Source organism: Eutrigla gurnardus (genome assembly GCF_963514095.1).
Source record: "Eutrigla gurnardus genome assembly, chromosome: 14".
In the NCBI taxonomy this organism is placed as follows: domain Eukaryota; kingdom Metazoa; phylum Chordata; class Actinopteri; order Perciformes; family Triglidae; genus Eutrigla; species Eutrigla gurnardus.
In genome coordinates, this window is record NC_139937.1 from 19,327,067 (window position 1) to 19,343,812 (window position 16,746).

At 42.4% G+C, this 16,746-nt stretch overlaps 1 protein-coding gene across 3 annotated transcripts in view; it reads right to left on the minus strand.

Moving 5' to 3' along the window:
* The window catches only part of grik2 (glutamate receptor, ionotropic, kainate 2), a 175,276-nt gene extending 162,538 nt beyond the window's left edge, over nucleotides 1-12,738 (minus strand). The window contains exons 1-2 of one of the 3 annotated variants that reach the window (XM_084026075.1): nucleotides 12,547-12,738; nucleotides 9,311-9,737 (exon numbers count right to left, since the gene is read on the minus strand). In XM_084026075.1, coding sequence (XP_083882201.1) covers nucleotides 9,311-9,428 — 118 coding nt within the window. In that variant the 5' untranslated portion in view covers nucleotides 9,429-9,737; nucleotides 12,547-12,738. Of the gene's footprint in view, nucleotides 1-9,310; nucleotides 9,738-12,546 lie in introns of those variants that run through there. The other 2 variants (XM_084026073.1, XM_084026074.1) reach the window with 2 other exon arrangements.
* Nucleotides 12,739-16,746: the final 4,008 nt, after the last annotated feature.

Consider the following 16,746-nt stretch of genomic DNA (forward strand, 5'->3'; position numbering starts at 1 on the left):
TTGGCACGACTTCTTTTTCTGTTCGTCGGGATGACATTACGCTACAAAATCAAAAGTTGGATTAACGCAACAAAACCTCTTAGTTCAAAAGTAAAAAAAAAAAAAGAAAGAAAATTGGACCTTGAGTTGGCAGACACTATTTCCAAGGTCAAGAATGATCAAACTGGTTCCACGTTACATTATGTAACGCAACTTTTTTTGGGTAGTGTTTACTAAAAACCAAGTTTTGTTGATTTCTGTAATTTGCTATTCTCCTTTCACCTGTTAAGCCATGATGCTGCTTTTGTTCTTTTCTTCTTACAGTATTCCAAATAAACTGTTTCTAACAATGTCAAACTAGAGGTTTATATAAGAGGGTTCAATCCTTATTGTCAGTGTCGGCAGGGAACACCATCAACCTGATAAAAACATCAGCACTGCACTCTACATCTGTCTAAATAAGGCCAGTAAAGCTGCACCTCTTAGTAGGAATTCATCATAAACTGGAGGAACAAGCGAAGGGGAAGTGCTGCAATGGTGGAATGTGTGCTCTGCTGCCAAGGGCATAAAAAGAGTCAGTGACACATCATATGCTTGAGTTACCCTCAACGAAGGATGATACGATGAGTGTTGCCATTCTGCGAAACCCGTTGAACTTCTTTCCGTCTCAGCAAACATGCCTACTGGCTGAAGACAGGTTCCCGAGGACTGTATAATAAGTCTACACTCCCTGGGACTGTCTACCTACCATGTGTCCATAATGTTGGGGAATTGGGCAAATATCAATATAAATATTGTAGCAAGTCTTCTCTAGTCATCAATCTAACTAACTTACTTTTAAAAAAGGAGCTGCCAATCAGACGCAAATACAAACAAGGTTGTTGCCGTATTAATGTGTAGATGACGTTATTTTAAGCTTTAGCATAGCCTAGCTCTGATCTATCCAAACTTCATCAAGAAAACAAGCGTTTTAAAAGTGGTTTGCTTGTAGTCTTGCAGGCAAGCATGAGAAAGTCTGACTTCTGACTTTTTACAAATTGTCGGCAATATTTAGTTATTTCAGCATTATTTTTATTGCAATTAAATCACAGCTAAATAGTTTATTTTGGGTTCATCTGCCTGTAGTAAACCAGCCGATGTGTGTCTTGCTAGAAACAGTGAATACAGCTCACCGAGCACCTCTGGATGATGTTTGATTAATCAGCCTGTTAGTGGTTATTTCAACCTTGATGGATGAAACTTTGTTGGAATCTACATGGAGTTAAGCCCCGCCTCCCGTGTCTCGCGTGAATGACGCACATAAACACAAGTGAATCTGCGATCAAACTCGCGAGAGTAACGCGAGGTGAAGATGTGCTTTGTGTTTGGTGTGAACACGCCTTTAAACTGTCACCCTGCCATCCAAAGAGTCTCGCTAAATACTTTGGCAGCGGATAAAAGTTGTACTCGTCGTCTTCTCGCTATCATGAAGCAGCCTTTCGCGTGACACGGCCTGCTGTTAATTGAGTTGCTTTGCATAAACCTGTTATACAATAAATTGTTGAGTGAAAGACCTCCTTTTAGAGCACTTAGCGGCGGCAGAAGTGCAGAGTATATAAACTACACTTACACTGCGGAGAGGCATAATAGAAAGTGGATTTCAGTCTAAATATATGTAAGACCGTATATTCTATCTATATCTGCCATTTTGCTTAATGAAAACAGACTACAAACGTGAGTGCTTGTGGGTAATCAGTTTGAAGTTGACAAAGAAGTAAAATTGTAAAAAATTGCAACATCCCAAGGATTTATTCCTTGAAGCTAATAAAGAGCGGAAAATCTGTTCTGCTCTGTTCAGTTTCTTTCATTAAACAGACTTGGATTACAATAATGGCTTTTGCTAAATATCTGTTGTGTCCTCATCTTACTCTGATAACTCAAGCACCAATACCTGCTCCCCATTCAAAACAGAAAAGGCAAATTGATTTCCTCTTTTAAAGGGTAGCTTCCTATATTAAAAAATATCCTCAACATGGTTCCATCAAATCCGATTAGTTTCCTTTGATTGAGGTCACATGTGGTTCAAGCAGCACGCTTGTAATTGAAATGATTCTTGATATCTGAGCTCCGGATAACCTTGGCTTCGGACGCATCTTCTGATTCAGGTGGATGTAGATCTGGTTAACAGACGTAATCTATCTATCTGACTCCCATTCCGAATGGAGCGTCATGTTGTGCTGCCTGTTTTGTGGCGTGGGAGTTGTGTTGTATTGTTCATGTTTTTGGCATCTCAGCATTGTTTTGGTTGAGTTTTTTTTTGGTGGGCATCTTGCGCTTCGTCTTTTAACATCATGGAACCATGTTGCAAGTAAGTGTTGTTCCTTTAAAAAGGATAATATTTGGATGTTTTTGTTTCATTGCCTGATAATCCATCAAAAAGATCAAATGAAATAGTGAGAACCAGAGGGTTTGTGAGTAGTTTCCTCAGCAGAAGTGCTCGCCATTCAAAAACCTCCAAATGCCAAAAAGATTTCGGTAGCAAATCACAGCATGGAACGATCTGTTTTTCATCATCTCTAAAGCAGAGGTAGAACTAGCAATACGTATGCAAGAGAGAAATGACCTTTTTCACAGTGACCAGATGCATGGCCTCTTTTTCCACACACACACACACACACACACACACACACACACACACACACACACGTTTTCCCAGAATGTGTTGTTGTTACTGCAACATTGGTGAATAGGATTAATGATATTTCTCGTATTTGTTTTCATAAAGATGACAATCTTCTTGTATAACGCTCTCATATGTAGTTTAAATGTCCTGATTATGGTAGAAAAATGTTTTCAATATTAAAAGGCATGTTTCCTGTTTGGATGGTATAAAATTGCAGATGTGTCAGATTTTAAACACGTGGCACGATTCAATTTAACCTTCATGTTGGCACACTGATCAACAGGATCATTCTCAAATGGCACTTTAAATAAAAAAGGCTACATCTAACATCATGGTATCAACCCAAAAACTGCTGAATCCACACATGGATGGCCATCATATTTCTACCAAATTGAATTCATGTATTGTTATTTTTATTTCTGAGTTGTCACTTTGCCAGCCCGCTTCCAATCATAGTGAAGCTCTTTTGTCTTTTTTTTCTTCACCTCCGAGCGTTTTTTATCAGGCTCCTTCCTGAATCTTCCACACGCCGATCGGATTCATATTATAATCATGCTCACCCGCAGAGCCCTTTCTACCAGATGCTGTATATAAATTATCTCCTTTGATGTAAGCCTTTCTGACTGGACTGCAGTTCATACTCCATAACCTGCTCTACTTTTAAACCCAGACTTTATTATTACTATTACTTTACCATTTAGAGTATCGATTATGTTCATGATTGAATAGCGAGTGTGATGTAGCTTCGGTTGACAGAAGAACAACGCTCTTCAACACACACCCACGGGGGGAACGCAGTCTCCACCAGCTGCCTCCGAAAACACTATTTCAACACACACACACACACACACACACACACACACACACACTGCAGTGAACCTGCACGCCTCCATCTCCTTCCCACTTAGCCGCCGCCTGACTCGTGTGTATGTTCAGCATTAGATAACGTCTTCGGGCTCATCGGCGGCTCGCCGTTTAGACGACGCTACATTCATGTCATATTGCATTTTCTGTAAACAAGGTCTGCAGACGGCGGGAAAAAGGTGTTTGTGTCATCTTCCCCGGAGAAATGCAATAGCAGGATGTGTTGCAGTGCTTTGCTCTCCCAAGTGGCGTCGCAGAATTTAAGAAGTGTGACAAAACAGGCAGTAAACATAATGGGAAATCCAGCAAATGGGCTGGTCCAAATGTATTAAACATGGAAATGATTATTGTTACAGATCGTCCTCAGGCCATTGAGCAGCAGCACCTGACGAACGGCAGCTCTTCAAACAAGAGATGGCTATAAGGGAAGTTTACAGTATTATAAGCCAATAAACAAAATGCTGCATTACAATTTGTGTCAAATATTGTGTTCATTTCATAATTTGTATTCAACTGTAGCTTTAAAGCAGTTGTGTGTTATAGTTTGAATAATTTATACATCACAGAATGAACATACTTTGGCTGCTCAATACATAATAGATTAACACATATTTTTTGTAATAAATACACGTTGTAAGCTTGTTTGTTTTAGTTTCCCTGGTGATATATGTCTAGGGCTTTTATTGTGAAAGGTAAGAACAATAGAACGGTATATGCCGTTGTTTATCAATGTGGAGACACTAAGCATATTTTACCAAATCAATAAATAAATTCAAAGTACCGTGTTGTGACGCTCCGCTCACATTAAACGTATTCATTTCATGGATTTGTCTCAAACACGTTGCTCTCATCCGGCCGTCATTTTCCCTTCAGCGCAATGCATGATGGTATATAATTACTGATCAGTTCTAGTACTTTTTTGTGGGACAATTTGAGTCCACTATGTAGGGTACATACAAGTCTCACCAACCAGTCAGACATACTCACTATATATCGTGAGCAGTGAGTGATTTTGGACTCCGTGTTTGATTATCTGCAGGTGTGTCGGAGTCAGAGTCGAGCCACCAGCTGCACCTCATCACTGCCAATCAAGATCACCTCAAATACTCCGCAGTCTGACAAAGACCTCCGTCTACACGCTCCGTCGGCACGCCGACATAAAACCCCCGTAAAGTGATTTCTGTGCAGTGTCTGTGTTTGGGTTCAACATCCTGTATTAGTATTAGACATCTGGGCTACTTTTTCTGTTAATTGCAATTCTATCAGATGATATGTTTTTGATATCCAGGCCTTGCCTATGGGTTCCTGCAGGATCTCTGTGAGTTAAATATGTTGGGTGTTTTGGGAAATAACGCAAACCAGCAAATTTCCCTCTAAATCCGACTGGTGGACAAGCCTTAGCCTGGGAAAAAGACGACTTATTACAGACACCGGTCTCCTGGTTGAAAGTCCTATGTTTGTTTGTTGGAATTTGGAATTTTGGCAATCCCCAACGGGATTTTCATCCATTGCAATCTTGTGTTTTTGCAACCAGAAGTGACGGAAGAGGAGCAAACTGCAACCCAACACTGATTAACACATTTAAGGAAGCTAAAAGGGTAAGAATTTGCTTTAATGACGTGACCATCGCCATGGTAGCAACATGTCAATCACAAGGAAACTACGCCCTAAAGCATGTGCTGTTTTCTGGTCTATTTGACTCTAAATGGACCGTAATTTAAGAAATGATGAGAAACTAGTGATTGAGACATACACTCATGTTTACTGAGATAATAAACCAAGTGAGACGTAGGGTAATTTTCTCATAACCTTCTATAAATTCAGAGAGGAGTCGTACTGTTACTACCAGTGTTGTCATTGAGGACTTGTTGTACACAGAATCTGTGAATATGGATGTTTCCTCGTACAAGGCTGCGGTTTTTCTCTATTTTGCTTGCCCTCCAATGGAAAAACCAACACCACTACAGCATGTGTTGATTGTTTCTGGCTTTCTCGGCCCCAAGACATTTGGTCCCTATTGAAGACGTAAATCTTTAAACGCAGGTTTAGACCTTTTTTCAAATGGCTCACAAATGTCCTAAAATAGCTGGTCACTGTAATGTTTAGCAAACTCAAATGGTGACAAGTAGTGCACGTGTTAAGGGCTATTCAGTTGTGTATTAATACACATTTAGTGCTTTTGTCACGTTATAGTATTATAATCTCTAAAATCTCCAAGCTGTCTCTTCAAAAAAACTCTAAAGTGGAAAGCAAATAGGGAAATGAGCGTGTTCACGGAAGGATGGTGCTATTATCACCTCCCATTTCACACCTAATGCTCTCCATCGCGCAACTATCCGCTTAGCCACCCATTGTTTGCAGGCAGCTCGCATTTCTCTGCAAATCTCCTTATTTACAAGTCATCAGTGAGGCGGGGGGCTGGAGGCTGGAGGATAATGTCAACTTTTCTGTTCAGTTATTGACAGGCTGCCGTCTCAGAGAGCCAGTTATTTTCCAGAGAGGGTTTTTCTGGCCTCGACCTGCAACATTTAGCTCGTCTGCCCCATTAAACGGTGACCTTCATACTAATGCCGACCACGGCAGCCAGCCCCAATGCACCTGATTCCATCTCCACTCAGCGGAGACGGCATAAATTGATGCATTTATAGACACACAAATGCTTCTCGAAATTGCCTCTTATGGATGTGGGGGAAGCTCGTAGATGAGGGATGAGAAAATGTTGTATTTAATCCATAACTTTCCATACTGTCTGTTAGTTGGACCACTTCCTTGACCTAAACTTGAATGTTACATTCCGAAAGAATGGAGCTGCCAGTGAATGTGTGAATTACATTGTGCTGTATTCCTGTCAGGTGACCCTGAATGTGGCTTCTCCTCCACACGAGTAATCCCATTTGCTTTCCTGAACTGTCTGGATTGCGACTCCTGGAAAAACTCAGCGGGCTGGAGTCGTAGTTACAGAGCTGTCGGGTCACATGTTGTTGTGGTTCCACGCTATCGCTGCTTACAGCTGATCTGTATCAAGCGTTATCTTCAATTGGCGGTGGGAGAATTCAGTTACGTGCTTTCTATCACCAGAGGCTGTCGGCATGTGAGAGTTTGTCTTGGGCGAATACAAAGCTGAACCATCAGGACTTGCGAATGTCCTCATTCCCTGTCCAGGTAGTTAAAAATATCTTAATTGTGTGTGCTGTAAAGGTCAAGCTGACATGAAAACTGCCTTGTTAACCCTTTTAGATCACATCCCCGCTCATATCGGGTTCCTTTTTAACAATATACTATAGAAAAATACACAAAAAAACAGTTATTCTATTAAAAATCTTTCTTTCTTTCTGGAAAAACCAAATACGATGCATGTTGACATCAGCATCACGAACTTCAACCCATAACATCATGACATCCATCCGTCAATCAATCTGAAATGTTTAGAGCTAGAGAAGGTTGTGAGCTCATCTTTTCAACCATCAAATCAAATCCCTACCAACGTTTCGGCTCCACTTAAGAACTCACGATGGGAATCTGCCAAAAGCTCTTTCTCTTACAGGATCTGGTCAGATTGATTACAAACAACAGCTGTTTTTTTTATTTGTTTGTTTTTACACTGCAATTCTTCAAACGGCTGAACGAGATGAACCACTTGTAAATGGATCGTCAATACAATGTTGTTGCGTTAAAGCTGCTCCAGAAGCAGAGGGGAATCTTTTTAAGGGGAGTCCATTCATGAATGTGCTCTTGAGTACTCAATCAGAGGTATTTATTTAAACAGTACATACTAAATGTATACATTACTATCTTATCATAGCCTGCTGACCTGACACAATGAACAATGCCATGCTTACAGCTGTCATTGTCAGGTTTCCTAAACCTGATTAAGAGGGCAAACAATTGTTTTGTTGCATAAAAACAAACGGTTATTTTAAGGCCAAACATGATTTTTCTGCTAAACCCTAACTTAGTGGTTTTGTTGCCTCAACCTAACTTTCATTTTGTCGTCCTGACTGACAGAAAGACAAGTCGTGTCGAGCAACGTGAAAAAAAATGGACAATTTGTGTCGCTTAGCACAAAACAGATATATATAGACAGATAATAACTCAACGTTTTAATAGAAACCTGACTTAGAAATTCAGCATGAAGTTTGGAAGACATTGGCCTTTACCAGGATGGGAGGGTCTACTGACAAACACTATTGAGTTGCATCATGGGAAGTGTAGGATACAGAGCAGCTTAGATTTTGAGCATGTGTTTGTTAATATGCCTCTAAAATGTTCCCACCTTCAATCTGTTTAAATTCCCCTTTTAATATTTTTTACATTTATTCATATTCTGAGGTTCACAGTTATCTCCTGCACTGCTCACTGGCGAATCCTGGGAGAATGTTCTTTTTCACAATTCAAAGTGAAATCTGACACATTCTGTGACAAAACCCTGGCAGCACGCGCACATTAAAGGCCTGCAGACGCCTGCTGGAGCGATTTGTCGACGGACAAGTGGTGGTCGCTGATAAAAGTGGCTTGGCAAAGAAAGAGAGGGGGAATATAAGCAATCACAAGACAGTGTTGTCCGACAGACAGATTCAGGTTGTAACTGCTCGGGCTTCAGCCTTCTGTCAAACACGGAGCTGCTCAACCAACTGTGGTGATATAATGGGATGGAATGGGGTACGGCCGCCTCAGCAGAAAAATCAATCTGCACCTCATTAATTTGCATTCATGAATTAAAGCAATGTACAGTGTGGATTTAATTGTTAACACTGCGGTGTCAGTGCTGTTTCTTCTAATCCATCCAAAACTGATGGTTGGATTATTCAACAAAAAGGATGGTATTGATAAATTGATGTGCTGTCCATAGTAGTAATCTATATCTGTGTTGTGTTCCCACGTCACTCTGTTTATGTTTTTTTTTAACATTTTGCCAACTGGCCACATAGAATTTTCATTATCAACATCGGCTGATTCAAACCTCACAGTTGTTATGTTTGTAGAAAAATGATACATGAGACAGCTGGAATATTTCCACCCGATTAAAATGATGCCGCGGTGAAAACATGCTGACAAGGGGCGGAATATTTCCTGCGGAAGTGCTGCAATGTGTTGGAACAAACATACTGTATTACCATTCAGTGTTTGTACTACTTCAAAGCTGATTCGAGAGAAAATGGGTTTTTTTTTTCTCTAAAATATGTGTCATGTTTCTGAAATATGGACAAGGTAGGCATAATATATATATATATATATATATATATATATATATATATATACAGTTTATTCTCCTTTTTAAATGAAAAAAGAGGCACTACTGCTTTCTCTCTCTCACACACACACACACACACACACACACACACACACACACACACACACCTCCTTACTTACTACTTAAATATACCGAATGAATATACACAACACACACACACACACACACACACACACACACACACACGTGGGTTACTCATCAACAGCTGACAGTGGGGTGAAGTGTGAGGGGCGTTTATGTCTGCACCCGTTTCACTGTGAAACTTCACACCTCGCAACAAGTGACATTGATCATTCGTGCATTGTCGTCTCCTTTTCGGCAGCTTTGCGCTAAAGTGCACGTCTGCGCCAACTCTTTGGACACACTCGTGCCATCTCTCTTAAAACACCGCACAAAACACTCTAAACGGCAACTTTCCCACAAGTGAGGACGGGGGGAGGGGAGAGCGAGTCTCCAACAGGTCGGCATGAGAGCAACATGCTTTGTGGGGCCGAAAACCCACCGATCGAACTTTTCGGGCTGAGGAGATGGGGGGGGAAAAAGAAGTAGCTCACCGAATCTCAAGACGTGTGGCATCCCATGAGAATATCCCACACAGTGTAATAGCAGCAGTAGAAGCCTGACGGTGCACCTGACTCTCGCTTTGAGTATCATCAGGGAGGTAATCTTCATGGTGCTTGTGTGGTGCACAGGATGTTTATTCCCTGAATCGGTATATTCCCCAGAATAGTTTTCTCTTTAACGTGAAGCGAGGCGGCTGGGCACCACCAGCGGACTGGGCAACGGTTTCCCCACATCCATTTAGAGACACCAAAAAAAAAGAAGAAAAAAAAAAGAAAAAGGGAAAGCAGTGCGTGTCCAGCTCACTGCGCCAAGAAGAGACAGCCCTCCGACTCAGCTGAGAAAGATGATGGTGGAGGTGGTGGTGGAGGAGGTGGCTGGGCATCCATGTTAGGCAGGGCAGAGCTTGAAGAAATCCATCTACAGAAAAGACACGGGCAGAGATTGGAGAGGGGGGGGGGGGGGAGGTAGGGTATTGGGGAGGGGAGGGGGGGGGGGATCCAGAAGTGAGAGTGTGAGTGAGTGAAGCGGCGGTCTCAGCAGCCTCGCCAGCGCCGAGCTCCTCCTGCTGCACTGCCGCACACCATCTGACGTCGAGCCAACACCGGTAGCGGGGGAGCGCACAGCGGGCTGCCGCTGACCAACACTTGGCCCCCTTAATCTATATCGCCTGACGAATTTGACATGCACCCCCCCTTTCCTCCCTTCTCTTTCCCTTTTATGTCGCGTCCCCCCCGGCCAGCTATCCGCTGTGTTCTCCCCCCACAGACGTTTCCTCGGTTCGGTTCAATGGCCGTTACCGGCAGCGGAGCGCCGCCCGTGCACAGCCGAGTATAAAAGCCAATGTATGAATTTCTTCTGTGTGATCGGACTCGTGTGCGGGCTCCGTGAAGCCAGCCTGTCACCGCGCACTCAACGTGATGAATAGCCTCTGCTCACCCACGTTGTATTTCAGCGCTGTTCTCGATTTTGAATGATTACTTTTTTTCCCTTTTTTTTTTTTATTCTACTTTTTTCTCTCCCGCGTGCCTAAACTGTACAGCCTGTTAGATGAGAGCGTCACATTTTAATTTGTGCTTTAATTCAATGCTTCACCATTGAATTACTGGTCGTTCTATCGCGGTCTGAAAGGTATTTCAGTGTCGTATTAAATATTCCCCCATAGCCTGGCGTCTGACCTTTGACCTGTTGTTTACAAATAAATCCCCAAATTACTTGTACTGGCTATCTACATATGGAAGCACACTGTATTGCAGAGTTTTTAGTCTAATTGTCTTTGATTCATTTCTAAAGCTCTTATTTCACAATTTACAAGGTTGTTGCAAATATAGAGGTCTAGCTGATTTAAACATGCAGCAAATGCAAAAATGCAAGGTGTCAGCACTAAATAAAATGAATCGTATTTTCAGGAACACATTAAGCTATGAAAATAGGTTATAACCTCACTTGTGTTACTGAGATTTAAGACAACCTCTAAAGGTAAATGGCTTAACATTTAAGCCAGTTGATGGAATTTGTTTTAAGCGAGTGTTTGCTTTAATGAGCTTTCAGCACCACGGACAGAGACTCTACTGTAAATAAGGTTTCAGCACCACGGACAGAGACTCTACTGTAAATAAGGTTTCAGCACCACGGACAGAGACTCTACTGTAAATAAGGTTTCAGCACCACGGACAGAGACTCTACTGTAAATAAGGTTTCAGCACCACGGACAGAGACTCTACTGTTAATAAGGTTTCAGCACCACGGACAGAGACTCTACTGTTAATAAGGTTTCAGCACCACGGACAGCGACTTTATTTAAAATGAGGTTTCAGCACCACAGACAGATACTTTATTTAAAATGAGGTTTCAGCACCACAGACAGCGACTCTATTTAAAACGAGGTTTCAGCACCACAGACAGCGACTTTATCTAAAATGAGTTTCCAGGACCGCAGACAGAGCCTCTATTTAAAACAAGGCTTCAGCAACATAGACAGCGACTCTGCGGCCCCTTATGGTCCTGTTAATTTTGCCAGCTCCTCCTGCTCCTTTGCCTCCTTAATGAGCAGCGGGGCATTCTGTTTGGACCGAATCCATGTGATGATAGGGTTTATCCCTAAAGGTTAAATATTGCTTCACTATACCGCCTGCGTCCACATTAACATTTCCTTATTGTGGCCAACACCCAGATAACTAGCCTGACTGCCCAATATATTTGGAAATCTGAAGTGAGCCGATGCGTAAATGGAACATATATTGTGAATTTTATATTATAAATGATTATAGTTAAGTGGGAGTGACATCACCTGGCACAACATGCAGTAACGAAACCTAAAGATTTTGTTCGTCTCTCCATGTGCAAAGAGTAAACCGGCAGTATTTTAACACACACAAAGGTCATATAAAGAGCAGCTCTGAACTAATAAAGGGAACACAGAGCCGCCGTTGTGATAGCCTTGTGTGACGATCAGAAATGTGGCAGGTGGACAGAAAAAAAAAACATTTGGCACCAGCGAATATACTCATCTATATTTTCATATCGGCTCTTTTTTACCGATAGAGCTACAGCTCAACAAATCTCGCTCTGTGCACGTGAAAGGGGCTTTAAAAGAGCGCGAGCGGAGCCCCTCCGCCGACCACCACTGCGTGATGATAAAGTTGATTTAAAGCTAATGTGCTCGTCAACTAAGGGATTTCAATGCGCCGCTCGTCTCCGCGACTTTCCCATCCAACCCCGTGAACTAGACACATTATCTACGGATGGTTCATAAAGTGGCTCGCGGAAGGTATTTAACGACCCTTAGAATGTCTTTCAACCTCACAGCAGTGAAGGCATCAGCCCGGGGAAGAGGAGGGAGGAGGAGAAGGCGGAGGAGCCCGAAAAGGTGACAAGCGTCTCCAAATAGAGGTCGGACAAAGACATGGGAGGTCACACACGTCCAAGGCTTTTTTTTTTTTCTAAAACCAAAAGTCGGAGCACATTTCTGACACATTTAGTCTTCGTGTGATTTTCGTTCTTGGCACGCGGCTTTGCCCTAAACTCACAGCTGAACTTCGGACCTGACCGGCGCGGTGCGTAACGGTGTTTTCTGTGCGTTTTCGCCCGTTGGAAACGATGTTTAAAATCCGGTACTCCGACCTCATCTGTTTCCAAATATATAACATGCATCTAAAAGAAGGGTGTAGCAGAGAATAGAGCAGTGGAAAGATGTCAATCCATGCAAAGTTTGAAAGAATGGGCTTACCCTCGGTGGAGCTGGAGCAGGGAATAGTCACACACAGCAGCGAAAAAGAAGTTGATTTGTTTCTATGGAGGAGCCGAGCCGCTTCCCCCGCACTTACATCTGGTAGCGCTGCTCTCCGGCCGTAGGGGAGACACGCCTCCTGTCGGACGGCAGGACGCACTGCTTAAAGCAACAGGGGGGCACACGCCGGACCAGGAGACCTCACCGGCACCGCGGTTTCCTCCGGTGGAGGAGCTGTCAGGTCGGACTGCACACGAATCCTTTGACCGGCTGGATGGTTCAGCCCTGAAGACATTTGCACTGTGATCACACGCAGACTGTCAACACATTTGGGAATGAGAGGCGCCAGTTGCTTGTGAGAGTGTGGTACTACAGACGATGTGAATGAATTCCCTCTAAAACTGTAACTTCAATCAAATCACAGATTGAATTCTAGACATTTATTGTAAATGGGATCTGCATTTGCGACAAGTCAAATAAGCGTTTTGCAGATAATTTAAAGGGCTGTCACTCAGGGTTTGGTGCTCAATGACATTAAAATCCCACAGTTTTTCATTTAGTTGCTGCACAGTTTAATCTGCATGTGTGGACTTTCCAACACAGTTTTATGGAGTGTGTTTGTAGATAGTTTACCAAAGTAATGAAGTAAATATTTGCCAAAAGAGTAGAAGCCAAGAGAAGTTATCAGTCTTGGAGGCTTGGCACAGATGGCAACAGATCTCTGTGCTGCGGGTTTGGACCGATCCTTTTATATACGAGGCAGAAATGAAAGGTTTCTGTCGAGCTACATATATTGTTCTCGAGAACATTCCAGTCATTCTCAGTATTCAGACATTTTCAGACTGTGACAATAATGCACGAGAACTCTTTGACATGACAAATGTTCCGTGAATGTTGCCGTTCACAGGCTCTCAAATAACTTGAAGACTAAAGCTTAGAGGAGGATCAATGTTGCTTGTTGATGCTTATAATCAGCTACCTTCCCTCCTGAGACTGAATGACGCAGGTCACAGGTCACTGCACAGTCACGGATAATGGATGCCACTTGTTTAGTTTGTTTTAAAAGAAGCAAAGAGAAGGTATAAAAACCTGTAAGCTTCATATCCGTTTCACAAACTGAGTAGAGATGTTTGCTGGTAAATGAAACTGTACGAACTGTATCACGTTGCTTAGTGATAAGCCGTTGGGAAACCTTGTCACACCAGTAAGTACGCATTTAACATCCCATCACTCACATGCTAAGAATGTAGCATGGATGATAAAAATGACTTTATTATTTATCCTTTTTGCATCCACTGTCACATCAACGGCCCACACAGCTTCACAAAAGCTGAACAACTACAACGATGCTGAGCTAACTTAGCCATACATCATTTCTACCACAGTTTGAGGAAGGTAAAATCAAATGAAAGTTTTGGTGGGGCTAGCGGACGCTCCCACAATTCAATGCCTAATTAAAAATAAAACTCCTGTGAAAGATCAATACCAAAAATTCCTTCATATTTAAACAGTACATCAGCCCATCTTTCTAGAGACTTTGCTTTGTGTGTGAAACCAGGTCAAACCAGGTTAAACCAGTTTAAACCAGGTTAAATGTGTTCACAACAACCCCACATGTTGGACTCTGGTTATCACAGAGTTTTAGGATTCATCTCAAAACCCCAAGAAACATGTCTTCCATATATTCATCCCCACTGTTTCAGTAAGAGACATGGTTCATCTGTTCACAGCCAGAATCAGAAATACTTCATTGATTCAATTGTTGCCTCATTTCGACTGTTTTGTTGCAACGTCTTCTGCTGCTATTTGCTTTGTCCCAGCCTCCACTGCATGAAGAGGATTCCATCCTGTAACTCCATAGCCTAAATGTTACATTAATACTGAGCATAAAACGTTTGAATAGAATGGGCACACGTTTATTGTGTGTGGTGGATGACACTCACTGGATAATGGATGGATGCAGGAATAAGTCGAAGCGTAGATAGCGGAACTATGTTTCTCACCACATGTAACAAATGTGAGAAGCTTATCTCTGTTTCAATTTGTGTTCGGAGAAGAAGGGGACAATATCTTGACATCAGGAGGAGATAGTGTCTTTCAATTCGGGAAAATCTTGACACATCTCGATTTGCATAGAAACAACTATGTTATCTGGCATGCTTGGCAAAGGCACTTTTCCTCACGCCCAAATCGCTGACTTGTTAGGCTTGAACGCCTTTATTTTTTCGCTCTCGATTGCTCGACATCAACACTCATTTGGTTTCAGTATATCGGAGCCAATCAAACCGCGGGATGAGAAAGAAAGGGGAACAAAGCGATCGGACAGAAGTAACTGTAACAACATCGACAATTTAGTGGTGAAGGGCCATATCCCTGCAGTAATGGGAGGCCTGATCTGAGACCGCAGTCTGGAGCTGAAATGAAAGGGAGCTTTGATCGCGGCCCCCCCTCCCCTCGCCCGTCCCCACAGTGTGCAGCATAAACAGTTGAATTGTGGGAGCTACAAATAAATAGTCAATGACAGCTCTGTGATTCAACAACCTCTGCTACTCTCACCCACGGGACATGAAATCCCCTTACACATAAGATAAGATAAGACGCTTTAGAGATGAATTATTCCATCTGACTGGCATTTGATTCGGTGATGTTCATGAGAACACTGATGAATCAGGAATTCCAAACCACTGTTTATTAGCAACATATTGTCTGTTACAGAGAGTTTTACATCAAGAATAGAGATGTTTTACAGAGAAAAAAAAATACATTCTCAATGCCGTTGTTTTGAATGGTAAAGATATCATAGAATTGTATAATAAAGGTCTGAAACTGGAACAAAAATGCAGTTCTTTAAGGGTAACTTAAGTATTTTTCAACCTGGGGAAACATGTTCCTGTGTTTTTGTGTCTAAGTGACTCATTTCTTAAAGTGGTTCAGTATTGATGGAGAACCCTGCAGACGGCAGCTGCTAACAGGCAGTAATGTAATCGCTCTGTGAAACTCCTCGCCCGCCAATGTACGTCGACTAAGAGTGCTTGTTGTTGTCACTGACAGACTCCGATTGTTATTCCAAGTGTCTGACAATAAAGACAGAACCCACAGAAAACCCTTTTTCATACCTTTTTTGATTGATCTGCTCGATCTCTCCATGAATAAAGGGGTATATTTATTCTCTCTTCAGTCACGCTGCAATTAATGTTGTTTGTTATTTCCCGAATGTGAAACCGATGCGAACGAGATTTAAAACGGATCAAACCAGAGACTGTATATGAGAAGTGGACGTAGTCATGGTTAAGTCACCCATTGGTTTGTAGTTGATGGTTTAGCATTTGTACCATCTTGCAATGTTTTGCCAGTGACAGGAAGTGACCATATTTGGACTGTGGGTGGATCTGACGAACACAAGCAGCAGGGCGACAACCTTACCGGATCTGGATCCATCTGGATTCTGGTGTGAAGCTCTTCACAAAGTTAGCTTCCCAATTCAAGGTCAACTTTACAGCTAAGTGTTAATTAATCTTAGGCGCTGATAGCACAGTAGCACAGTAGTGACGCTGCTGTAGCAACCTGTCAATCACAAAGTAGCCCCGCCCTAAATTATACCCTGCTTTATGGTCTATTTGACCCTAAATGGACCATTTTCATACTTCTTTTTGTAACCAGAAGAGTCGCCCCCTGATGGCCAATAGAGAGAATGCAAGTGTGAGTCACTATTCAGAACTGGAAGTTACTGTCTGATACACGCACCTGAAGTGAACATAAATGTTGCTATGGTTAAGATGAGATGACAACTCTTTAATTCCCTCATTCTGTTTTCAGTGATTTCTCCTCCCTCTTTGTGTCAGTTTGTTGGAGGTCTAGTGGCGATGAGATGCTGCCGCTGGTTGTGTTTGCAGAGGAATCTGCCAGTTGAGTGCTCTTATCGCATGCATTTCATCCAGCCATGTCACTGCTGTAGTCTCCAGCGTAGTTCTCTCAAGCTGACACCCTGACTCGTAAAAACCATCAAGTGTCCGAGCTAAAAGGGTCATTTTTTAATATATTCCATTCCACACAGCACCGTCAAAGTACTCTTATAATAAGCTTTAAAAACTCTTAAGTTGTATGGAATAGTATGGTTGGTGTTTCGATCATTCTGCCTGTAGTTTAGAGTGTAGTGAGCGCGCCACTAAATGGAGGTTCTCCACGGTCCTTTATTCAATG